Below are 25,145 nucleotides of genomic sequence, written 5' to 3' on the forward strand. Positions count from 1 at the left end.
AGTCTGTGCAGAAAAGTCCAGAAGACTCTTATCTTTAATTAAACAGCAAAAAGCCAGAAGTAGAGATGTGGCTCGAGTGGTAGAGTACCAGTGTTGAACAAAAAAGCCAAGCAAGAGTAAGAAGCCCTGAGTCCAAGCCCTAGAACAGAAAGAAAGAGAAGGAGAGGGGAGAGGGAGGGAGGGAGAAAGAAAGAAAAGGGAAGAAAGACAAGGTGACTGTCTTACCTCCTCTTCAGACAAGCCGTAAGCTTTCTGGAAGTCAAAGACAACATTTGAGTTGAGAACCACAGAGTCAACGATCTCTTGCCCTCGAAGTACGATCCTGGATCATAGGGAGGGAAGAAAAACTTGTGAATCCATGCTGTGAAACAAGGCCAAACTGTGGGTGTGTGTGTGTGTGTGTGTGTGTGTGTGTGTGTGTGTGTGTGTGTGTGTGTGTGATGTCTGGAACTGACAGAATCCTATCCCTTTGGTATAGCACTACAAGTCCACACCTGGCTTTAGGTTGTGACTTAGAGAACAGTGTCCACAACTCCAAAAGCATCCTGGTATATGTACGGACACGTTTTTTAGTATTCAAATTTTTATTGTTATTATAAAGGTGATGTGTAGGGGGTTATAGATATATAAGTCAGGTAAGGAGTACATTTCTTTTTAGACACTGTCACCCTTCCCTTGCTCACTCCCATGCCCACCCACAAGTTGGATAGCTCATTTTCTACAGTGTCTAATGAATACCATTGCTGCATGGTTTACTCTTTAAAGGACAGGTTTTATTCAAGCACACGACACCAAGTAGCGATAGTGTAGCTGTGGAAACTCACTGCTCTTTTGATTCTTTTCTACTTTTCCTGCTTGAATTGGAGAAGTGCTCAGGTAGATGCTAGCTTATCTTTTATCCTTCCTGAAGAGAGAGCAAGCCACAACCTACAAGTATTTTGTAGACAAGAGAATTAAGGCAGAATTTAACACTGGGCAGTTTTCATTGCCTTTCTGTTGTCTGTATGGCAAACAATTCTACTTTTTTGCGGGGGGGGGGGGGGAGGGTCAATTGTGGGGTGTTAACTCTGGGCCCGGGCACTGTCCCTGAGATCTTCAGCTCAAGGCTAATGTTCTACCACTTGAGCCACAGCACCACTTCCGGTTTTCTGGTATTTAATTGGAGATAAGAGTCTCACAGACTTTCCTGCCCAGAGTTGGCTTTGAGCCGCAATCCTCAGATCCCAGCCTCCTGAATAGCTAGGATTATAGGTGTGAGTCACAAGGGCCTGGCACAATGCTGCTTTTTTACTATGGTATTAGGATAGTTTCTTTGAAATCAATGTCTTTCAGTAAGAGGTCGGTGGATTTAAAGAAGCACACAGAGAAAATCCACAAGGCAGATTCTGTGCAGCTATGACCCCCAGTAAGAACACAGCAGTCTGCTGTGTTGGAAATGGGGTCCAGTGGGTGGGACCGGTGGGACTGGTGGGGCCTATGTGGTCCCGACCTCTGCCTGAGTGGAAGGTGAGGTAGACTGCCCTCCATGCCTGTCTGCTCAGCTGTTCCAGTTCACACTGGTGGCTTGCTTCTGAGTTTGTTAACTCCACATCTTGGTTTGTCTTGTTTGCCGGTTGAATTCAGGGCCTGGGCGCTGTCCCTGAGCTCTAAGCTAGCACTCTACCACTTTGAACCACAATTCTACATCCAGTTTTCTGGTGCTTAATTGGAGATAAGACTCTCATGAACTTTCTTTGTTGGGCTGGCTTTGCAACACAATCCTCAGATTTCAGCCTCCTGAGTGGCTAGGATTACAGGTATAAGCCACCAAGACCCAGCTTTTTTTGTTTGTTTATTTTGTATTTTTTTTCCAGTTCTGGGGCTTAAACTCAGGGCCTGGGCACTGTCCCTGAAATTCTTTTGCTCAAGGCTAGCACTGTACTACTTGAGCTACAGTGCCATTTCTGAATTTTTCTGTTTATGTGGTACTAAAGAATCAAACCCAGGGCTTTATGCATGCTAGGCAAATTCTCTACCGCTAAGCCATATTCCCAGCCCTGTACATACGTATGTACGTACATACGTATGTACATATGTGTATGTGTGTGTATATATATATATATATATTTACTCAACCTAAATATAAACTCTTGATACTGGGCTGGGCTGGAGATTTGTGAAAGGGAAGTTTTCAGACTCAGAGAGCAAAGAGCCACACACGTACTGTTCCATTGGAGTGCACCGCTAAAGCTGTGTGCAGGTCAGCTGTGTGTGCTAGGTTTGCACAAGCTGAGCCAGGGCACACAAAGTGAGTCTTTGATCTTTTTGTGTCCCAGCAGCGCTTAGCACAGAGATTTTCCATAAATATATGAACCCAGAACAAAGACTGAACCCCATCTATTTTTACAACATCAGTTGTAAACCAGAAAAGTTATACACGTTGTTATGGAAACCAGAACATTTAAAACATCAAAATGAGGAAGAAATCATTTAAAAGATCTTATTCAATTCCACCATCCTTTGGCAAATGTGTATAAAATCAAGTTCCTTTAAGAAACCTCTTCCTCACTGGTTCTCCAGTCCACGGGGCCCATGTGGCCCAGTCTCCTAGTGATTGCCTGCTCTGTCGGCATCTTCTGTGCCCTGCTCCCCTCCTGGCAGCCAGCGAGAACAGTGGGACCAGCCAGTGACCTGTCCAAGGTTGCACACCTGGCCTGGGTAAGGTTGCAAGTGACATCCCCCTAAACTTGGCTCAAAACTCTTCAGAATGGGTAGCTCATGCCTTTAATCCTAGCTACTCAGGAGCCTGAGATCTATGATCACAGATCAAAGCCAGCCTGGACAGAAAAGTCCATGAGATTCATATCTAATTAATCAGCAAAAAGCTGGAAGTGTGGTGTGGCTTACGTGGTAGAGCTCTAATCTTGAATGGAAAAAAGGTAAAGGGCAGTGCCCAGACCGGGGTTCAAGCTCCAGTCCCAGCACACACACACACACACACACACACACACACACACACACACACACACACACAGAATAAGGAGGTAGGGACCCCTGGTTCTGGTTAGTCAGTTCCCACCCTGGTTTCCTCTTTCAATGGCTGGAGTGAACGTATCTGAAAAGGAAAGTACAGCCCCAAAATCCCCAAAGAGGAACAAGGAGGCCAGAACTTGGAACAAGGAAGCCACACTGGGGGCCTGCGAGGAGACAGCCTGCTGAGCTTCCACGGTCAGCACTCTGGGACCATGCTCTGGGCTCTCAGGGAGTTCCCTGCCCACAGGGACAATCGCTGACACCCTTGGTGATCGCATGCTCCAGAGACTTCCATTTCCCTCCTTGCTCAAGATGAAAGTACTTGAACTCCCTCCCCATAGATTTTACTTTTTGTGCCAGTCCTGGGGTTTGAACTCAGGGCCTCGGCGCTGTCCCTGAGCCTCTTTGTGCTCAAGGCTAGTGCTCTACCACTTGGGCCACAGCTCCACTTCTGGCTTTTTTTCCGAGTATTTTATTGGAGATAAGAGTCCCATGGACTTTCCTGTCTGGGCTGGTTTCAAACCACAGTCCTCAGATCCCAGCATTCTGAGTAGCTAGGATTACAGTCATGAGCCACCACTGACTGGCTTGGGCTAGCTTTTAACTTCAATCCTCAGATCTCAGGAGTAGCTGAGATTACAGGCATGTGTAGGCTTTAAAAGAACAGTGAATGCTATGACTTAATACATTTGCTGTTAGGCTCCTGTAGCAGAAGCCTTAGGAATATGAGTACCCTTGCCTGACTGCTGTCACTTTTAAGTTGTCCCCCAAGGAAACCCACAAAACACCCCTGTAAACAAGATGCTCACTTCAGTAGTATTTGTGAGGGCACAACCTTTGTCATTGCGTAACGCCCCATGCGGGGGATGGGGGAACCACTGGTACTTTACCTTTGTGAAGGAACAGGTCACTACCAATGGATGCACTGAGCCACCTGGAGGGGCTCTGGCTCTTCTAGCATGCACCAAACCCCACCTAGCTAGCAGTACCCCCTTCCCCCCAGCAGGGGTCTGCCTCCTACCTGTCATAGGCGCAGTTGGTGCTCTTCTTGACTGTGGTGTCCTCTTTGTCCCCAATCAGCCAAACAAAGCTGGGGTCAGTTCTCAGGCGAATGTTCTTCCAAGCCTTTTTGGGGACGTAGCTGCAGCCAGCGTTGAAGTCACCCATGAAAATGAAATTCTGAAAGGCACATTTTGGAACTGTCAGCTGTCAGCTGGTGGATGCTGCTACCCAAGCTGCTGCTTGAGACTGCTAGCAATGTGTCCCCCACATCCAGGAAAAAGGGGAGGCTGCTCTGCCATGCCTGTGCCCCTCCAATCCAAAGGTTCTCCAGAACCACAGAATGTGACTATATTTGGACATAGGGTCTTAAAGAATTAAGTAGACAAGGTTAGGTGGCTACACTCTAATCCAATCATGTTGTGGATTTTTTTCCTCTGTCGTTTTTTCACTGCTTTATTTTTTAAAAATTTTATTGTTATTATAAAGGTAATGTACAAAGGGGTTACATAAGTAACGTAAGTTATGTAAGTCAGGGAAAGAGTACATTTTATTTTGGACAATGTCACCCCTTCCCTCTCTCCCAGTTTTTCCCTCCCATCCCCACCCACAAGTTGTATAGTTCCTTTTACACATAATGCCTAGTGAGCATCACTGCTGCATTTGTGCACTCTTCATCCCTCCATTTCTGTGCCCTGCCTTACCCTCCCAAAGACAGATGAATGAACAAGACAAAAAGAAAACAAAACCAGCAACAAAGAATTCAAACCTGGCATTCATTTTGATATGGTCAGATGCACATTCAAATTGCCTTATTAACTTTTAAAAAAGGAGAAGAGATCAGGATAGAGCATATTCTTTTCTTTTTCTTTCTTTCTTTCTTTCTTTCTTTCTTCCTCTCTCTCTTTCTTTCTTTCTTTCTTCCTCTCTCTCTTTCTTTCTTTCTTTCTTTTTTTTTTGCCAGTACTGAGGCTTGAACTCTGGGCCTGGGAGCTGTCCCTGAGTTCCTTTAGCTCAAGGCTAGCACTCTACCACACGAGCCACATCTCCACTTCTGGCTTTTTCTGTGATTAATTGGAGGTAAGAGTTTCATGGGCTTTCTTCCAGGGCTGGCTTTGAACTGTGATCCTCAGACCTCAGCCTCCTGAGTAGTTAGGATTACAGACGTGAGCCATCCTAGCCCAGCTGAGCACATTCCATTTTAACACCTCAGATTTGATCTTCAACACCACAATTGAAAGGGGGAGAGATGAGGAGAAGGGGGGGAGAAAGGAGGGAAGAAAGGAGGGAAGGAGGGAGAAAGGGGGAGTGGAGGGGGAGAAAGGGAGGGGCAGAAAGTGAATGAAATGGAATGGAGATTAGAACACAGAGAGACACAGAGATGTTGAAGAAGATGGCCATCTACAAGTCCAGGAGACTGCAGAGGGAAGCAATTGTGCTTGGGCACACTGGTCTTGGACTTGCAGTCTCCAGAACTGTGAGGAAAGAACTTCATGTCTATCATTCACACAGCCTTTTAGTATGGCAGCTCTTGCAAACTAAGAGAGAATCTGCCTTAGCCTCGCTTTTAAAAGAAGAGGCCACAGTTTACAACTGAGTCAGAGTTCTGACAATTATCTGGTACTGAGTACAGAGGGTACTGAGGTGTAGTGGAGGGGGTATTGCCTCTCCGAGCCCTCCTGGTCTTAGTCAACTTCTCTACAGTTCTATAGCTCAGTGTAGGCATGTGGGCAGAACCCAGAAATCCAGCTTAGATCTTTCCTCATATGTTTTGTCTCAGGCTAGAAGTACTGCATATAAATGAAAGCACCTCTCTTTCTCTTTCCCTCTCATTTCTCTCATATCTCTCTATATATATTTCTCTCTCTCTCTCTCTCTCTCTCTCTCTCTGTGTGTGTGTGTGTGTGTGTGTGTGTGTGTGTGTGTGTGTGTGTTGGTACCAGGACTTGAACTTTAGGGCCTTATGTTCTCACTTGGCTGGTGCTATACCACCTGAGCCATACCTCCAGTCTAGTACTTTGCTGGTAATTTAGAGATCAAGCCTCTTGGAATTTTCTGCCTGGACTGGCTCTGAACCTTGATCCTCTGGGTCTCAGCCTCCTAAGTAGCTATTATTACAGGCTTGAGCCACAGATGCCTGGGTCTCTAATTGTTTTGAGGTTTAGGAATATATTCCTTGGAGGAAGTGAGGAGAATCCTAGGGGGAGAGGGCCATAGGGTACTCCATTCATTACCTTCTCAGGCCACTAACAGACATTTTCTGTGTTGGAAGTACTCCCTTCCCCCACAGGGCCTTTGGAACAGAATTTTAGTGTTTAACAATGCAGGGGAAGTGTCAGATTTCCTTGTTTATGCCATTGTGTGGGAGTGGTTGCTGACTTTAAGATTTCTCCAAGAACACTTCATCTTGACCCCTGTGATGAGGATATCACTTTAATCTGCATCACCAGGCTTGTGCTAGTACAGACATGATCTGCTAAGCCTGTAAGTGTTCAGGCCAGCATGAAGTATTCGGTAAAGATAAATTTGTGTCTCACAACTTTAAATGCTAGGTGATAGGAAATACCATTAAACCCTGTAGAAACAGAATAGAGGGATTAAGTGGTCTGTTCTATGATATATTATTAGGTCAAGAATCAAACGCCAGCTGACACCAGTAGCTCAAGCTACTCAGGTGGCTGAGACCTGGAGAACTGAGGTTCGAAGCCAACTCAGACAGAAATGTCTGCAAGCATCCGTCTCCAGTGAACCAGCAGAAAACTAGGCTGGAGGTGTGGCTCACGTGATAAAGGACTAGCTATGAGCAGGAAAACCAGAGTGTGAGACTCCTAAATTCAAGCACTAGCACCAATGCTCAGTGGATGAGTGGATGAATGATTTTTTTCTACTTTTTGAATGAATGAGTCTTTCTCTTGTCCTGCTATTCACAAATAAGCAATGAAATGCACCCCTCATTCCCTTAGTACCCCAGTTCTGACCAATGCATTTGCCTTTGACTCATTCTGTACCTTAGTAGCAGAACTGGGGAGGAGGAAAAAGACAATGAAAATCACATTCGGAGGGCTGGGACTATGGCCTAGTGGCAAGAGTGCTTGCCTCACATACATGAAGCCCTGGGTTCGATTCCTCAGCACCACATATATAGAAAACGGCCAGAAGTGGCGCTGTGGCTCAAGTGGCAGAGTGCTAGCCTTGAGCAAAAAGAAGCCAGGGACAGTGCTTAGGTCCTGAGTCCGAGCCCCAGGACTGGCCAAAAACAAAACAAAACAAAACAACAAAACAAAAAACAAACAAACAAAAATCACATCCTAAAAGGAGAAAAGGGGACTTGGGAAGGCCAGCTCTCTGAAGCACTTTCCATGTTTTCTAGGAGTTTTCTCAGATTCACCCCTGACACAGGTGGGGGAAATAATGGGAGGGCTGGGGATCAATTGCTCCTCCTTTTCACTGAGATCCTGTCACTTCTTACTGAAGTGTGCCTAGCTTCTCTGTGCCTCACTTTTTTTTTTTTTTTTTTGCAAGTCATGGGGTTTGAACTCAAGACGTAAGTGCTATCCCTTAGCTTTTCTGCTCAAGGCTAGCACTCTTACCATGCTGAGCCACAAGTCTGCTTCTGGTTTCCTGGTAGTTAATTGGAGATAAGAGTCTCATGGACTTTCCTGCCCAGGCTGGCTTTGAACTGTGGTCCTCAGATCTCAAACTCCTGAGTAGCTAGGATTACAGGAGTGAGCCACTGGTGCCTGGCTTGTGCTTCACTCTTAAGAGCTGTGAGGCATGGCACAAGTGGCCAAACACAACATCAACATCTGGAGTTCAAGCCCCAGTACCACCAAAAAGAAAACCTACCAAAGATCTAGGCCTCCTTCTTACAATGCATCTGATGAAAGAAGCCATCTGTGAGATTGCTGGGTACGGGGCCCAGTACCAGCTCCTCACTTAGTAAGTGTAAATGGGTCAAGCCATGAATTCCCAAGGCCACGTGGACCAGTGTGGTCCAGGCAGATTTGACAAGAAGGATGTTTAAGGCTGAGAAGACCTAAGGTAAGGCTGAGAAGCAGCGGCGGCGGCCTGCTTGTGGCCTGCCCTACCCTCATCATCTCTTCCTCCAGAACTAGTTTCCACCCCCTGCCCCCATGGGAAACCGACCCATACACAAGTCCTTACCTGCACTTCCCACCGGCGCTGCACATCCGTGTAGACATCTGCCAGCTCGTCAATCTCTTTCACTGATGTCTCCGGGGTGGAGTGGAGGGGCACGATCACGAAGTCCTTGACAGCTGCGGGCAGGAAAGAGGTGGTGGTCACTCCTTCCTCCTCCCTTCAGTACTGGGGAAGCTGGCTCTCCCTTCTAGAAGGTAGGGCCTGCACCCCAGGGCTCCCCAGTTCCCAGTGGAGCCAGCACTGGCTGAGACGATAATGATCTTAGACTCTGCAAGCCTGCTTCCTTTTACTTTGTAAACACCCTTTTCCCACTGGCCCTGCATAGCTAAGAGAAAGCTGGTACACAGTGTTTCTTGCCAGCCCTGAGGCTGTTGTAGTGTGTGTGTGTGTGTGTGTGTGTGTGTGTGTGTGTGTGTGTGTGACTCTCTTGCAGTCTGTATATTTCTTCTGGTTTATTTTCTCCTTTATTGACAAATAAAAATAGTAAGTCTTAAAAATAAGAAATCTAAGCCAGATGCTGGTGGCTTATGCCTATAATCTTAGCTACTCAAGAGGCTGAGATCTAAGGATTGTGGTTCAAAACCAGCCTGGACAGGAAAGGCCATGAAACTCTTTTTTTTTTTTTTTTTGTGATAGTCCTGGGGCATGGACTCAGGGCCTGAGCACTGTCCCTGACTTCTTTCTTTCTTTCTTTCTTTCTTTCTTTCTTTCTTTCTTTCTTTCTTTCTTTCTTTCTTTCTTTTTGCTCAAGGCTAGCACTCTGCCACTTGAGCCACAGCACTACTTCTGGCCATTTTCCATATATGTGGTGCTGGGGAATCAAACCCAAGGCTTCATGTATACGAGGCAGGCACTCTTGCCACTAGGCCATATTCCCAGCCCAATGAAACTCTTATCTTCAATTAACCACCTAAAAACACAGCAACCCAGAAGTGGGGCTGTGCCTAAACTTGGTTGAGTGCTAGCCTTGAGCAAAAATAGCTCAGGAACAGCACCCAGCCCTGAGTTCAAGACCCAGGACTTGATGATGATGACGATGATAATGATGATGATAACAATAAAGAAAAAAATCTAAGCTGGATGCTGGTGGTTCAAACCTATAACCCCTAGCTGCTCATGAGGCTGAGATCTGATGATCTGTAGTTTGAAGCCATCCCAGGCAGGAAAGTCTGTGAGGCTCTTATCTCCAATTAACCACCAAAAAGCCAGAAGTAGAGCTGTGGCTCAAGTGGTAAAGCACTATCCTTGAAGGGGAAAAAAAAAAAAGCTCAAGGACAGGGCCTAAACCTGGGTTCAAGGCCCAGGACCAGCACAGAAATAGCAATATGTAACAGGGACCATGGAAGTGCCACAAATCATGCCTATGCTTGTAAGAGACTGGAGGCATCAATGATTCTGGAAGGTGGATCCAGGCTGGGGGACGCCTGGACAGGACAAGAAGCAAGCATGACTCCCTCAAGCTTACCCTGCTTGTCTCTCTGGCATCAGAAGAAGCGCCCCAGTCATGGGGAGCCTCACGCATCCCCACAAACATGGAAGGGGCCCCAAGAGCACTGCGCTTGCACGTGGCTGGGTGGGGAGGTCTCAGGCAAGAGGGGCCTGGGGGGTCTCACCAGTGTGTGGGGACTGGAACCAAACCACAAAGGGTTCCCTGGAAAACACATCTGCATCTCCATCCTGGTAGTCATGGTAGAGGTAATTTTCCTTTACGGTAACCAGCTTTTCCCTAGAAGAGAATAAAGGAAGTACTCTTTGCTGAGTTTCTGGTTTTCTTCCTGGGTTCCCAAGGGCTCTCCCAGCCCCCAGAGCTGAGTCTAGTGCAGACAAGATCTTTAGCCTGGGATCAAGGCTGCGACAACTGCCCGCCACAGCCATACCCTTTCAGGGGCTGAGGCTGTTAGACTGTTTTTCGGGGCATGCACAAGAAAATGCTAAGTCTTAAATTACTAGTAGGAATTCGATAGGACTAGGAAGTTCAAGAGGGAATTGTGAGCCAGGTGCTTGTGGCTCATGCCTATAATCCCAGCTACTCAGGAGGCTGAGATCTGAGGATCAAGGTTCAAAGACAGCCGGGGCAGGAAAGTGCACGAGACTCTTTATCTCTAAGGAGTCACCAAAAAGCTGGCAGTGGAGCTGTGGCTCAACAGGTAGTGCCAGCTTTGAGTGAAAAAGCTAAGGGACAGCATCTAAGTTCTGGCATTTTAAAAAACAAAAAAGGGGGAATTGTGCAAGGCCACTCAGAATAGAGCCCTGGGCCAGGCTTTGGCCATGAAGAGAAAAACAACAACAATGACTCTGGCAAAAATCAGATGTGAGGAAGCAATGACTGGAGTTTTTCCATTTGATGATTAAGACTGCACCAGGCCTAATTTTAACTGCCATTGTTTTGGCTGATAGAGACCTGCTTGGAGATCAGAGCCTGGTTTTGAAGGATGGAAGCGTATATTAACTTGTAGTCAGGTCCCGCTGGCTCCGAGGTGAATTGTACTCACTTGTAGAGAAAGGCATACTGTTCTTTGTAAGTGTTTCTGCCAAGCCGGGAGCTAATCACATAGTTGTAGGTAATGCCTCTCCTTGAATTTCTAGAAAACATAATATGAATTGCGTCTTAAACAATGGACCTGCCAGGCCACATCTGTCCCCTCCCTCCCATCTTCCCTGCTCCCCATAGCATTGTGTGGGAGGGCTTCTGCTCATTCTGGAACTAAGATGTCAGCCAAGATCCTTACAGCCCTCTTTCCATCTCTCCTTTCCTTTCTCCCTCCCCACCCCTACCTTCTTTGAGACAAGATGTCACTGTGTGGCCCAGGCTGACCTCCAATTTGCAATCCTCCTGCCACAGCCTCCCTAGTGCTGAGATTACAGGTGTGCACCACCAGGCCAGCCTTTATTTCTATAAAGGTGGGTGCGATTTTTAACCCCTTTTTTTTTTTTTACCATGTGAGTACAAACCTGGAAGCTGGGGGCTCACACCTGTAATCCTAGCTACTCAAGAGACTAATAACTACAGGATTGGTGGTTTGAAGCCAGACTGGGTAGAAAAGTCCTTGAGACTTCATCTCTAAATAACTTGCAAAATGAAAGACAGAAAGCATAATTCAAATGGTAGAAAGTATAACTCAAATGGTAGAGTGCCAGTCTTGAGCGAAAAAGCGGAGCATGAGAGAGAGAGAGAGAGAGAGAGAGAGAGAGAGAGAGAGAGAGAGAGAGAGAGAGAGAGAGAGAGAGAGAGAGAGAGCGCGAGCCAGAGCCAGAGCCAGAGCCAGAGCCAGAGCCAGAGCCAGAGTGAGCGCTGGGGGAGTGGGGGGCAGGCTGGTATTGGAACCCGGGTTTTCCTATCCCCAAACCCTACAAGCCTGCTGCCGTGGAAACCCTGGAACCTTTTGATGATTAAGGCAGACTCAGAAACCCCACTCTGGCCCCCACCAGACCCACTCCTGAACATTTACCAGATGGGAGATCATGTTCTCCTCCGAGAGATTTTCTCCTATTCCTAGACCAGCAACTATGATTTTCAATTATTAGTGCTGAAGGCCAGGGACTAGAGATTCACCATCAAGGCGCCTGGGCCCCACCCCTTCCCTTCATGAGGGAAAACTGCGCCTGCGCCAACCTTGCTGCCTGGTTCCCGTGTTTGCGGGAGAAGGATCTTGGACATGACCAAAGCAGCCTCGAGGACAGTGGGAAAAGAAGGGAAGTGGGGTTCAGGGCCAACTTATACTCTACAGAAGTTCCTGAGACTTCAAATACTATGGAGCCCGAGGAGAGAAGGTAGAACGAGGTCCTGCTGAACTAGTGTATGGGGCCTGAGCTGGCCCGGAGTGGGAGGTCGGGGGGGGCGGGGTGCTGGGGGAGAGGCTAAAAGAGAGAACTGGCTTGGAGTCAAATGGGATCCAGGCCCAAAGGTAGGCCTGTCCGTTTCCTGGCTGGATGGCTAGGCCAGGTCATTCCTCTCTGGGCCTCAGCTCCCCCACCCCCACCTCCAGTTCTTCCCCTCAGCTTTTGTGGGGGACTAAATGTTCTGGCACATGTAACCTGATTAGCAGGATGCCTGGCCTGGAGTTAGGGTACCTGTGTAACTGAGGCATATATCACCCCCAGACCATCTCCTGCCATTGTAATTTCCTTCCAGTCGCTATTGACTCCACTAGCAAACTCTGACCAAGGGCCACGCGCCCCAGGCTTGATTCAAACTTCTGGGCATAAGACCACTTAATTAACCTGGCCGCCCAGAAACATGCTTCTACATTATTTCCACTTTATACATGGGGACACTGAGGCACAAAGAATCTAAGATCTAGACCCTGGTGGTTCAATCCATGTGTCTGTGCTCCCTCTATTTCCACCTTTCCAAGGTCAGACCCAGAAACTTGGCCAGACCCAAATCCAAAAGTTCAGATGAGAAATTGAGGCCCAAAGTGGTCTAGGGGACCAGTGTGTATGAGCTTTCCCAGCTGTCCCTCCGCAAGCCCCGGGAGCCCAAGCTGATCATTCACTGAGGAAACCCAGGTGAGTTTTCGTAATGCTAGAAAGCTAGTCATAGCCAGCTGTTACTGCTTGTCACTGTTTGCCAAAGATTAGAATCTTCTCTGTGCTTCTAAATATGTTTGAGATACTCTAAGAAAAAGGAAAGATACAACATTCTAATTGGAAGGCATAGAAAAAGCACCCAAATTCTTTGAAACTTTGTACTCTGGATTTCCTTCCTTCCTTCCTTTTTTTTTTTTTTTTTTGCCAGTCCTGGGGCTTGGACTCAGGGCCTGAGCACTATCCCTGGCTTCTTTTTGCTCAAGGCTAGCACTCTACCACTTTAGTCACAGCACCATTTCTGGCTTTTTCTGTTTATGTGGTGTTGAGGAATTGAACCCAGGGCTTCATGTATGCAAGGCAAGCACTCTACCACTAGGCCATATTCCCAGCCCCAACTTTTCACAGTTTTAAAAACATAATTGAAAACAATGAAAAGGGTGACATTGTCCAAAAAGAAATGTACTTTTTGCCTCACTTATGTAGCTGTAATCCCTTTGTATATCACCTTTATAATAACAATACAAAATTTAAAAAACATAATTGAGTGGGGTGCTCATGGCTCTCACTTGTAGTTCTAGGTAGGCAGGAAGCTAAGATCTGAATATAGCAATTGAAAGCCAGCCCAGATCAGAAAATCCATAAGACTCTTATCTCCAATTAACCAAAAAGCCAGAAGTAGAACTGTGGCTCAAGTGGTAGATCACTAGCCCTGTTCAAGAAAGCTAAGGGACAGTGCCCAAGTCCTGAGTTCAAGCCCCAGTATCAGCACACATATACAAAATTTTAATTGAGTAAACCTATTCCATATTATGTACTCTAGCTTGTTGCTTAATCTTATGATTTGTCTACAAAATTAGCATTATATAGAGGTTTTGAAAGCACATCAACCTGGAGGTATGGCTTGGCAGCAGAACACTTACTTAGTGTTTGATCCCTAGCACCATGATCGATCAATCAATCACTCACATCAGAATCACTAGGGAAGCTTGTTAAAAGGTAGATATTTGCCAAGTGTGGTGGTAAACACCTGTAACCCCAGCATTCTGGAGGCGGAGGCAGGAGAATGAAGAGTTCAATACCAACCTGGGCTACTTAGCAAGATTCTATCCCCTCCCTTCCTTTCCCAAAACTCTTGATTCTCTCCCTCAGATATTCTCACCCGGTGGTGGGAATGCAATGTTAGCTGTCTTTTGGAGGGTACTCGGGTGGGTACTGGCTGTGGTTTGAAGCATTCACCCAGAAGGCTTATGCTTTACGGGCTGGTGACCAAGGCAATGGTAGAGAGCCTAGCAGAAGTGAGGTCACTGGGGACATTCTTTGAAGAGGAAATTGAGATCTTGATCCCTCCTCTTTTCTCTCCTTTCTGGTGCCAAGAGCCTAACATACCTCTTTAGCCACACACTCCTTCCACGATGCATGGTTTTACCACGGGCCTCAAAACGACAGACCAACTGGCCATAGAATGAGACCACCACCCCCCCTTACCCATTCAGCCTCTCCATCAGCATGGGGCAGATCTTGTTGCTGCTGTCCTTGATCTCCATCAGGAGGATGATGTCACAGCGCTTGATGACCTGCAGAGAGAATTCCCAGGAGTCTGAGGCAATTTACCAAAGGTCACAAAACCTTTTATTGTGCATTTATGATGTTTAGAGTGTGGCCCTGGATGCTTGTTAAAAAAACAATTTAATTTCTTCCCTGAATTAGATGAAGGACTCCCTGTGGTAGATGATTTAATTATGTTTGTTTTAATTATTCACTCTGTTTTGAGACAGGGTCTTGCTCTGTTTTCCAAGATGATGTTGAATTTGTGGGTGCAAAAGATTTTCCTGCCTCAGCCTCCAAGTAGCTGGGATTACAGTTGTGCACTAGATGCCTCGTGCTTTGTCATTCTTGTTTGATTTGTGTGTATGTCCATTTTAAAGACAGGAAGACTGAAGATCATGAGAGATCAAGTAAATTACACAACACCCAGAAGCTAGAAAGTAGCCAATGCAGAATTTGAACCTAAGCAATCGGAGTCCAGTCTTTTACATCCAGCCTCTTTTCTTCAACAGTTCTAAAAGTAATACAGTCTCCTGCCTGTAACCCTTTCTACTCAGGAGGCTGAGATCTGATGTTTGTGGTTCGAAGTTAGCCTAGGCAGAAAAGTGAACCAGCAAAAATCTGGAAGTGGAACTGTGGCTCAGATGGTAGACTACCAGCCTTGAAGGGGGGAAAAAAGCCCAGGGACGACACCCAGACTCTGAGTTCAGCCTTTATGAAACTGCCCCAGGGCACTGGTGACTTCTACCTATAATCCTAAATACTTAGAAGGCTGAAATTAGTAGGATCATGGATCCAGGCCACCACAGGAAGAAAAGCACAAGAGATTCCATCTTAATGGAAGAAGCTCAGCATGGTGGTGCTGAGTCTCCAGCACCTGGCAGAAAGTTATACTTTTTAAATAATAGTTTTATGTTTTTTTTTAAAAAAAATTGGAATGGGGCTGGGAATATGGCCTAGTGGCAAGAGTGCTTGCCTCCCATACATGAAGCCCTGGGTTCAATTCCCCAGCACCACATATACAGAAAACAGCCAGAAGTGGCACTGTGGCTCAAGTGGCAGTACTAGCCTTGAGCAAAAAGAAGCCAGGGACAGTGCTCAGACCCTGAGTCCAAGCCCCAGGACTGGCAAAAATAAATAAATGAATAATTTAAAAAATGGAATGCTATTTTAAAAAGAAGTAAAGTAGTTGATGAGGAAGGAATGGTGTGGGAGGAGATGATGGTCACAGTTGCTTAGGACACGGCAGGTCCTTGTAGACTTGAACATGAATGGAGTGAGTTGTCTTGTAGATGATGCCTAATATGGCGTCACATGACCTGCACATAGCTCTTAGGGCCAGGGGACAGCTCAGTGGTAGAGAGCAATACAGTACCTGTCCAGCTTCTAGAAGGTCCTGGGTTTGATCCCCAGCTCCAACAACAAAAAAAGTTGCATTTATCAGTGGCTCACTGATTTTCATAACTCTATCATGTGGTCTGTCTGTGCTACGTACTTCACTCCTCAGAAGCCCAGTGGGTGTCAATAATCTGAACACCAAGGGAACATGGAGTAATGAGACTCTCAACATCCAGGGAGACCAAGATGACCTTGTGATTGCCCTTCCTCCAACACCAAAAGGCAGCAGATTAGTGCCAAAGGCACGGAGAGCACGGGTTCATGCTCACTTCCGTGAGTGAGCTGGGCCTCAGCTTCCTGTTTTTTGTCCTGTTCCTACTTGCCACGCACATGTGAACCCGACTCCAGCTGCCTCTGGTTTTCACTTCCCTTGCACGTGCCCTGGGTCTCTGAAAATAATTCCTACACAGGAGAATCTGTGCTGCAATAAGTGATCCTAATGGCAGAATTCTCCTGGGGATGCAATTGGCAGCTACCCCTCCCCATGGTGTTAGCCAGGTGGCTTCATCCACCCGTGCATCCATCCTCCCACCCATCTACCCATCCGTTGGTTTGCCCATCCATTGAGCCAGCTCATGTTAGGCCTTAACATTTCCCACAACTTTATCCTCAACTTCTGCTACAGCATCTGGCGTGAGTTCCAGGTCGGAGGGAGAGAGGAAGGACTGTGCTAGAACCAAATTGCTCCTTCTGACATTGTAAGAAAAGTGAGAATGGCTTTGCTGCCTGATCCTTCACAAGTCATGTTGTTGAGTTGAAGGTATAGCTCAGTAGTGGGCAGCGTGCTTAGCATGCAGAAGGTCCGGGATCCATCCTCAGTACCTCAAAAAGGAGTTTTGTTACTAGTTTCCAATTTAAAATAATATTGGCAATCACATGCCAGTGGCTCATGCCTGTAATGCTGGCTAATGAGGAGGCTGAGATCTAAGGACTGAGGGTCGAAGCCAGCCCTGGCAGATGAATCCCTGAGACTCCTATCTCCAATTAACCATCAAAAAGCCAGAAGTAGAAGTGTGGCTCAAGTGGTAGAGTACTAGCCTTGAGGGGAAAAAACTAAAGCAATAGTGTAAGACCCTGAGTTTAAGCCCTAGCATCAACACACACACACACCACAATAACAATAATACTGGTTATTGTAGAGAATCTGAGAAATGCAGAAAAATCAGAGAGGACTATAAAGGTCCTGTAACCTTGCTACCTAGCCCTTAGTTACAAAAGTGGTAGCATCATGAGTAGCCTATTGGTCCTAAGGATGGACTTTTTCTTTTCTTTTTTTTGTACCAATCCTAGGGCTCAAACTCAGGGCTTGTTACTGTCCCTGAGCTTTTATGCTCAAGATTAGCACCCTACCACTTGAACTACAGCTCCACTTCTGGCTTTTTTGGTGCTTACTTGGAGATAAGAGTTTCATGGGCTCTGTGTTCAGCCTGGCTTCCAGCCAAGATCATCATATCTTAGCCTCCTGTGTAGCTAGGATTACAGGCTTGTTTGGCTTTCAATCACATGGCCTTGAGTTCACATCTTCACTTTATTATTCATCAACAAGTGACCTTCAGAAGGCAGCCCAAGCTCCCTGAACTCCCAGATGCCTTCCCTGTGAATTTAGAGAATAGCCATCACCATAAGGATTATAAAAGGTGATGGATAGAATGAGCTCAGCTGTCCCCTGGCATGGTAAACAATGGTGATGTTTATCAGTCCGCGTTAGCCTTGCTTTATTGGTAGAATATTGTTGTGAACTGTTCTTCCACTGTCAAGGTTTCAGTTTTCAAGTCCAATCCTGCTATACATTTTCTCTGGTCCTCATTTCAGGCTAGATGACCAAGGGAAAAATATTTCTCCTGGCTCCGTCTCCTGGGTGGGAGGGTCCAAGGATGACCCCCTCCCCTAGGCCCTGAACCTGAGATTTCCCTAGGGCCACACTTTGGAATGTTCACAGGAAGGAAGGGAAAATGTAAGGCACTGTGGACATTGTGTGCACATTGCACATAGAATTAATGGAATCTGGGTGATGTATATCATAAGCAGGTGTGGGAGAAGGGAAAACAGACTAGATGGGTGTAGGAAATTCTTGGGCAGAGAGTGGCTAATGAAACTCTAGTTCATGCCTCTAACCAGGGAGCATGTGAGGGGAGACCCTGACTTGGGTGTGGTTCTTCATGCCTATAATTCCAGCAACTGGACAGCAGAGATTAGAGATTCAAGGCCAGCCTGATAAAAAGAATTCCATCACAACAAACAAGCCAGGCACTCCTATATTCTCAGATACTCTGGAGGCTTAAGTAGGAGAGGATCACATTTGGAGGTTGATCCAGGTAAAACCACAAAACCTGATCTGAAAAATGACCTAAAATCCAAGAGGCCCAAGTGGTAGACCACTTGTCTAGCAAGTACAAGACCCTGAGTTCAACCTTCAGTACAACCAAAACAACAACCCACAAAAGACTATGGTATTGATTCTCCACCCCGCCCCTTCCATGCTTCCGAACCACAGGCAACTTACTTCACCTCTCCAAGTTCCAAGTTGCTTCATCTGTAAAATGAGCATACTATTTTCTTTTCTTTGTTTTTTGCCAGTCCTGGGGCTTGAGCTCAGGGCCTATGTACTGTCCCTGAGCTAAAGCACCACTTCCAGCCTTTTCTGTTTATGTGGTACTAAGGAAATGAACTCCCAGGGCTTCATGCATGCTAGGCAAGCACTCTACCACTAAGCCATATTCTCAGCCCGGAGCATACTATTTGGAGTGCTGGTAAAGCTCAACAAGGATGCTACTTGTTAAGGACTGAGCACCCCTCCCTCAGCAAATAAGGAGCACCATGGACTGGAAGCTCCCTGGGCCTCCCACACCCACCACTCCCACCCTCCCCCTCAGGTCCTGGAGCATCGGGCATGAGCTGTGCCCTCCATGACTGTTGTTCTTGTGAGAACATGAGCAAGACAACACTCTCCCTCCCTCCCTCCCCCGCCCCCCCGCCCGGGCAGGGTTTGGCATTTCCACAATCGCTCCTAGCAAGGATAGAACACCCAGGTGGGGAAGGCAGCCTGCCCATGCTCCTGCCTCCATGAGGAGGCCCATGGGTGGCATGCCCGCAGTGATGAATCAGAGTGAAGGAGTGAGGTAGGCACCCGGTCTAGGTTTGGTCCCCACTCTTCGCCTGTCACTGCCATGCTGAGCATGCTGTCTGGCCCTACTATGCAGTCTGTGCAGGGATCCTGGCCTCTCAGATCAGCGATGCTCAGCCCAGGGGCCTTGGGAGCCAGCCTGTGTTGAAGGCCTGGCACTTGGACATGTGGTGTTAACTGGCACTGCCTGGTCACAAGGCTGTGGCGGTGCTGTGGGATGGTCCCTGAGGCTTTGTAGTCATGGGGCACAGTCCTGACAGTCTTCAGACATGCTGAGTGGAGGAATGGAGTCACTGAGAACAAAGAGCCAGCCTGGGGACTGTGGGCGCTGTGTGGGTTAAATAAGCCAGGAAGGCGGCAGGGGCTTGGTCAGGCTTGGCACAGCTGTCTTCGTAAAACATCTGGAGGGCCTATGGTGTTGTCCTAAAGGCCGGGCCACCCAGAGCCCATCTTGGCAAGACCAGCGCAGGCTAGCCCCCACTGTGTCCTGTCTGCCCATGGCTGGCTCTCCAAGGGCTCAGCCTCCTAGGCTCAGCTGGTGCCATCCCACCAGACAGACAAAGGGGCCCTTAGCTCTCAAAGCTGAAGGGGGGGATCTGAACCCAGAGCCCCATCACACACAGAGTGACCAGCCTTCCAGGGTCCTGGGAGAGATTTTATTTCCCAGCATCAACAAGAAAGTAACCTTAGGACAGAGAGTCTCCTGATGGTGGAGACAAGAGCAGTGTCCCCAGACACTGGCTGTTTTACTCAAGGACAGCATCGCATAGGTGCATAGAAAGAATGGCCTTGGTGCTGGAGGGAGGGAGGACGAGAGAAGAGAGGAAGAGCCTGCCTCCTTGATGCTCGGGCGACTGGGCGGGACCATCCAGCATCCCAGATGCCATTTATAGTTCCTGAGCACTTAGTACCTGAGCACTCAGAGGTAACAAAAGCCATCAGAACAGCCAGCACCCACCTAAAACCTACAACATACTTAACACCTATGAAGGAGAGGAGCATTGTCAGTTCTGTTTGTAAGACCTGACAGGAGCTCTCCCCCCACCCCACCCCCAATCTCCCCAGGTGAACTGGTTGTTGTCATTGCTGCCATTCGTGGCATGATCACCTTCTGAGCCAGCTGCTACCTGCACCCTACGAACAAACTTTAAAAAATGGTTCCTGAGTCTCATAAAGCCTGCAGATAGGGAGAAGGCATGAGAGGGGTCCAGGAGCAAGGGGTGTGTGTGGGGGGGGGGTGACTCACCTTCACAATGACATCCATGGCTTTGCCATTTTCCTTCTTGCTTTCCCCAAATGACCTCACATTGAAGGAGCAGAGCCTGAGAGCCAGGGCGTCCTGGAAGGCCAGAAGCAGCGGCAGCAGCAGCAGTGGTAAGGCCCAGCTCCTCCGAGACATCCTGGCGTCCTGGCTTTAGCTGGGTGAGGCTCACTGACTTATAAAGGCAGCAGATAACAGGAATGACTGGATTCCTCCCGGCTTGCTTACTTTCACTTCTCTGCGGAACTGAAGATGGACGATGGGGGTTTCTATCCCCAAGGAAATAAGCTGCTGGACTGGTCTTGGGAGTCCTTGTTTTTGTCACTCTGGTGAGGGACAGGGACATGCCTAATTTAGACATCCTGAGAAGAACTGGCTCTGACCTTTGGTCCCCTTTCCTGTGGCCTTATTCTGACAGCTGATGAACTGACAAGTGGCCCACCCAGAGGGCACATAGGGTAGCAGGGGACTCCCACCATCCTCTGGGAGCAAGGGGAATTCCTGTTTTCTCAGAATCACCGGGATTGAGCGGCTTGCTATCCCTGGATGCACCCACACTGTAATTCTGGAACCACCTGGATGGGTATAAATTGCTATCAAATTTAGCTCTCTTGAATTACATCATTAAGGCCCATTTTATAGTGCCCAGTTCACTGTACCAAATGACCAGCTAGACTGGCTGGAGAAGCTCCTGTAGAGAGCCGTGTGGTTCTGATGTTTGAAGGATTTCCGTGGCCCCAGGAAAAGAAAGTTTCACAAGAACTGCAGGATTTTTTTCCCCCCCAGATTTGGGAGAGAGAACAGATCTGCAAATTGGTAAAGCAAGAGGAACAGGAGATCTGTCAGGGTGTGTTGTGGGCTTTGGCCTGGACAGTTCCTCAAAGTCAGCCTTGGGAACCTGGATGAAACCGGGAGTGATGGGGTTGGGGCAGTAGCCATGGCAACCATCAGCAGTCAGCATCTAGGCCAGACACTCTTGAGATGACCCAGTCAGTGGTCATGGTTTTCTGAGGGCAATCCCTCAGCCCAGGCCTAATTGGGTCTCCAGTAGCTCTGATTAGTGGAGTGGTGATGTGTCTTCCACCCAGGAGAAGACAGAATGAAGTAGCATGAATGTCTGTGGGTCCCAACCACAACATCTTGTTTTTGTAATGAAAGATGCAATCTGTATTATGGTTAGTATTTAATGAACTTACACCAGAGAGATTTTTCCAGCCCATTAAGCAGATATTCTTATAACTAACATAAAATGTGCAATTAGGTCCACTTAGATTCATGACTTTAACTTGAAATCTAAGTTTACATACAATTTTGGAACCATTTTTAGGACTCTGGGATTACAGAGTTCTTTTAAAAAAAAACAAAACTCAGGGCCTGTGCACTGTCCCTGAGCTTTATTGCTCAAGGCTAGCACTGTAACATTTGAGTTACAGCTCCACTTCCAGCTTTTTGGTGTTTAATTGGAAATAAGGATCTCATAGACTTTCCTGCCTAGGCTGGCTTTGAACTGAGATCCTGCGATCTCAGCCTCCTGAGTACTTAGGATTACAGGCATGAGCCACTTGCACCTGGCTCATTCTTTATAAATGTATGTGTGTGTGTGTGTGTGTGTGTGTGTGTGTACACATATATATACACACACATATATATGAAGTGTTTAGCATAAAAAGGTGACTTTTTGTTAATTCAGATAATTGAAAAACTTTTATAAGCGTAAGCCATATTAAATTTATAGAGGAAGTTTAAAATGTAAATAGCTCCAAAACCTTTTTATGGCTTTTATTGGATTCAAGATTACTAATATAAATACAGAGCAGAAGGTAGATATGGATTTTTAAGTAATTCAGATTTAATTGAGCATCCTGTTTCTCAAGAAGGAAATCCTGAATGGACTTATAAAAAGCGCAAGAACTTTCATAAGCTGAACTTGAGGATGGAATTTTGTAGGGTAACAGTCAACCTCATCAGAGACCTACAAACATCTGTATAATAAAAGAACTCAACTAAATCAAACTTTTTAACGATGAGAACTTGTTTATTTTTTGTTGGTGGTAGGGCTTGAGCTTCTTTGTTCAAGGCTAATGGACCACTTTGAAACTACCACTTTCTGATTTTCTGGTGGTTAATTGGAGATAAAGAGTCTCATGGACTTTCCTTCCAGGCTGGCTTCTAACCACAATCCTCAGATCTCAGCCTCCTGAGTAGCTAGGATTGTAAGTGTGAGCCACTAGCACTTGGCTTAGAACTGAAGTATTAAATGGGAAAATAAACATCTAATTAGGGGTGCTTATATGTGGAAACTGCTCATAAGTATTAACAATTCATGTGAACATAGAAGATGGTTGATGCCTATAATCCTACTTACTTGGGAGGCAAAGATTGGGAGGATCATAATTTGATGCCAACTCAGGCCAAAAGTTTGTGAGATCACATCTCAAGCAATAAAAGCTGTGCACAGTGGTCCGTGCATGTCATCCCAGCAATGTGGGAAGCACAAATAGAAGGACCATAGTACAGGCTAGCCCAGGCAAAAATTCAAGACCTATTGGAAAAATTGCAAAGCTAAAAAAAGCCCAGGGAGTGGCTCAAGAAGTAGAGTGACTGCCTAGCAAGTACAGGGTCCTAAGTTCAAGCCCCCAGGCCCTGAACTCAAATAAGATGGCACAGTCTGAGGAATTAGATCAAATTCAATGCTTCCAAGTTCATTGCACAAAATTAGAGTTTTATTTATTTTTATAATTATTTTGTGTCAGTACTGAGGCTTGAACTCAGGGCCTTGGCTCCTACTTGGCTTTTTTGCACAAGGCTCCTCCTACCTTCACTTCTGGCTTTTTGTTGGTTAGTTGGAGATAAGAGTTGTAGTTTCTGCCCTGGCTGGCTTTGATCCTTAGATCTCAGCCTCTTGAGTAGTTAGGATTACAGGTGGGGGCCACTGTTCACAGCTTAGTTTTATGCTTAAAAAAAAAGGAGTGTTATTTTAAAAAAGTAAAGCTAGTTGATGAAGGAATTGTGGGAGAGGAGATGATGGCCAGAGTTGCGTAGGGCCTGGCAGGTCCTCATCAACTTTAGCATGCGTTCAATGAGTTGAAGAAGCCTAAACTGGTGCCGGGCACCTGCCTCCTGGGTAGCAGGGATTACAGGTGTGAGCCACCAGCATCTCCCCAAAGTTACATGTTTTAAAAAGTATTTGGGGGAAATAAAACAGGTTTTTTTTTTTTAAGTTCCTGAAGCTGGGGAGGTAGCTCAGGAGTAGAGCACTTGCCTCCCATGTACGAGGCCCTGGGTTCAAACCAGCACTGTACACACACACACACACACACACACACACACACACACACACACAGAGGAGTAGAGCACTTGCCTCCCATGTACGAGGCCCTGGGTTCAAACCAGCACTGTACACACACACACACACACACACACACACTGTGGGAGGGGAAAATTCGGGGTCCTCAGTCCACCGAGGGGCAGGTGCTATGTCAGGTCTTGCTGTGTATCACCTCTCTGGGCACCAGGCCCCTTCTTTGGGGCTTGTGTCCAGGGCTAGCTCCAAAGCTCACGTGAAACAGAGCTGGGATTCAAACCCAGTCCCTCTGTCTGTGCACAGTGAATGCGGGGAAAACTCTCCTCAGCTTCAGAGAGCGGGGTGGGCAGGTACACAGACCCTTCCTAAAGCTGCCTTGAGACATGGTCTGACTATGTAAATCTGTCCCTCATGATCTCCCTACCTCAGCCTCAATCCCAAGGGCTGGTACTATAGGCATGCATCATCACACTCAGTGAGTTGGGACTTTTGAGGCCATCCCGCGGAGGACGTAAGGCCTGGGAGGAAAGGAGACCCTTGCTGACCACTCTGAAGTGTCCCTCTTTCATTTGGTGGTTGTGGTGGCAGCTTCCTGCTGCATGGACTTCCAAACACCGGACACTCCTGGGAAAAAAGATAAGGTGCAGGTCAACATAGTAAATGTCCTGAAGTCTTGCAATTTTAGTTTTTTTTAAATTTTCTGTTGGTATTAGGTAGTTGTACGAGGGGTATCTCCTCTCTCTCTCTCTCTCTCTCTCTCTCTCTCTCTCTCTCTCTCTCTCTCGCTCTCTCTCTCTGTATCTTTCCTTCTTGCTTTCTTTCCTTCCTTCCTTTTGTGATGTTCCTAGGACTTAAACTCAGGGCCTGGGTGTTGTCCCTGAGCTTTCTTGCTCATAGCTAGAGCTCTACCACTGGAGCCACAGCTCCACTTCTGGTTTGGGGGGTGAGTGTCACAGACTTTCCTACCCAGGTGGTCTTCAAACAGTAATGCTCAGATCTCAGCCTCCAAGTAGCTAGGATTGCAGATGTGAGCCAATGGACACAGGCAGAGAGGTTTTAATTGAACAAGCCTACTTGTGTATACAGCGTTTCTCAGTTGTAATCACACAAATCCTACAATTTTCAAAAACTGCTTGGCTGAATTGGAACAAAGTGTCCCAAATATCCAGTCCATGGGAGGCCTTCCTTCCCACAGTCCTTGAGGAACAGTCACGTTAGGAATTGTGTCCCTGGCTGTGCAGGCTCCCACAAAGCTGCCCGCCCTGGTCCCATGCATGTCACACACATGGTCAGGAATGCAGGCGGGGAGTCCAGACATGTGACCCAAACATCACAAGCATCCAAAGCCCTGAAATCCAAGCAAGGCTGGGACAGGGAGAAGAGCCACAGGCTGAGTCATTAAACAGTGCAAAAAGAAACAAAGCATCTTTGGAAAGACCCAGCTCCGGGCAGGGATGGGCCGTGAGACCCACAGGCATGCCAGTGACAGAGGCAGTGCCTTGTCTAATGATGAGTGGGCCGGGTGCTAATCTTATTATGTATGCAAATTGCTTCATCAGCACGTGGTATTTCACAAGCCAAGAGGAAGACACATTACTTTATGCTGTGTCACCATGGAACACCTCACTCCGGGTGGGTGAAACAGGCTCTGGGTTTCAACTTCTCATGACATCTTCCACTGCTCTGATTAATATCCACCCTCCACCAAAGACAGACCATGATCCCCGACAGGGCCTCTTCCTGCCCACACTTTCAAGATTGTATGTTTGTTTCCCTCTCCTTTTTCCCACTGCGATGACTTACAGTGCCCA

At 47.1% G+C, this 25,145-nt stretch overlaps 1 protein-coding gene across 2 annotated transcripts in view; it reads right to left on the bottom strand.

The window, feature by feature from the left end:
• Dnase1l3 (deoxyribonuclease 1 like 3) overlaps positions 1-25,145 on the bottom strand; it is a 54,217-nt gene that overhangs the window by 1,533 nt on the left and 27,539 nt on the right. For both annotated transcript variants that reach the window (XM_048356042.1, XM_048356043.1), the window contains exons 3-10: positions 23,880-23,958; positions 20,016-20,356; positions 14,188-14,276; positions 10,665-10,754; positions 9,786-9,898; positions 8,176-8,288; positions 4,034-4,191; positions 226-322 (exon numbers count right to left, since the gene is read on the bottom strand). In XM_048356042.1, the coding sequence (XP_048211999.1) occupies positions 226-322; positions 4,034-4,191; positions 8,176-8,288; positions 9,786-9,898; positions 10,665-10,754; positions 14,188-14,276; positions 20,016-20,168 (813 nt within the window). In that variant the 5' untranslated portion in view covers positions 20,169-20,356; positions 23,880-23,958. The remainder of the gene's footprint in view (positions 1-225; positions 323-4,033; positions 4,192-8,175; positions 8,289-9,785; positions 9,899-10,664; positions 10,755-14,187; positions 14,277-20,015; positions 20,357-23,879; positions 23,959-25,145) is intronic.

The sequence above is a fragment of the Perognathus longimembris genome, chromosome 10 (assembly GCF_023159225.1).
Source record: "Perognathus longimembris pacificus isolate PPM17 chromosome 10, ASM2315922v1, whole genome shotgun sequence".
Taxonomy (NCBI): Eukaryota; Metazoa; Chordata; class Mammalia; order Rodentia; family Heteromyidae; genus Perognathus; species Perognathus longimembris.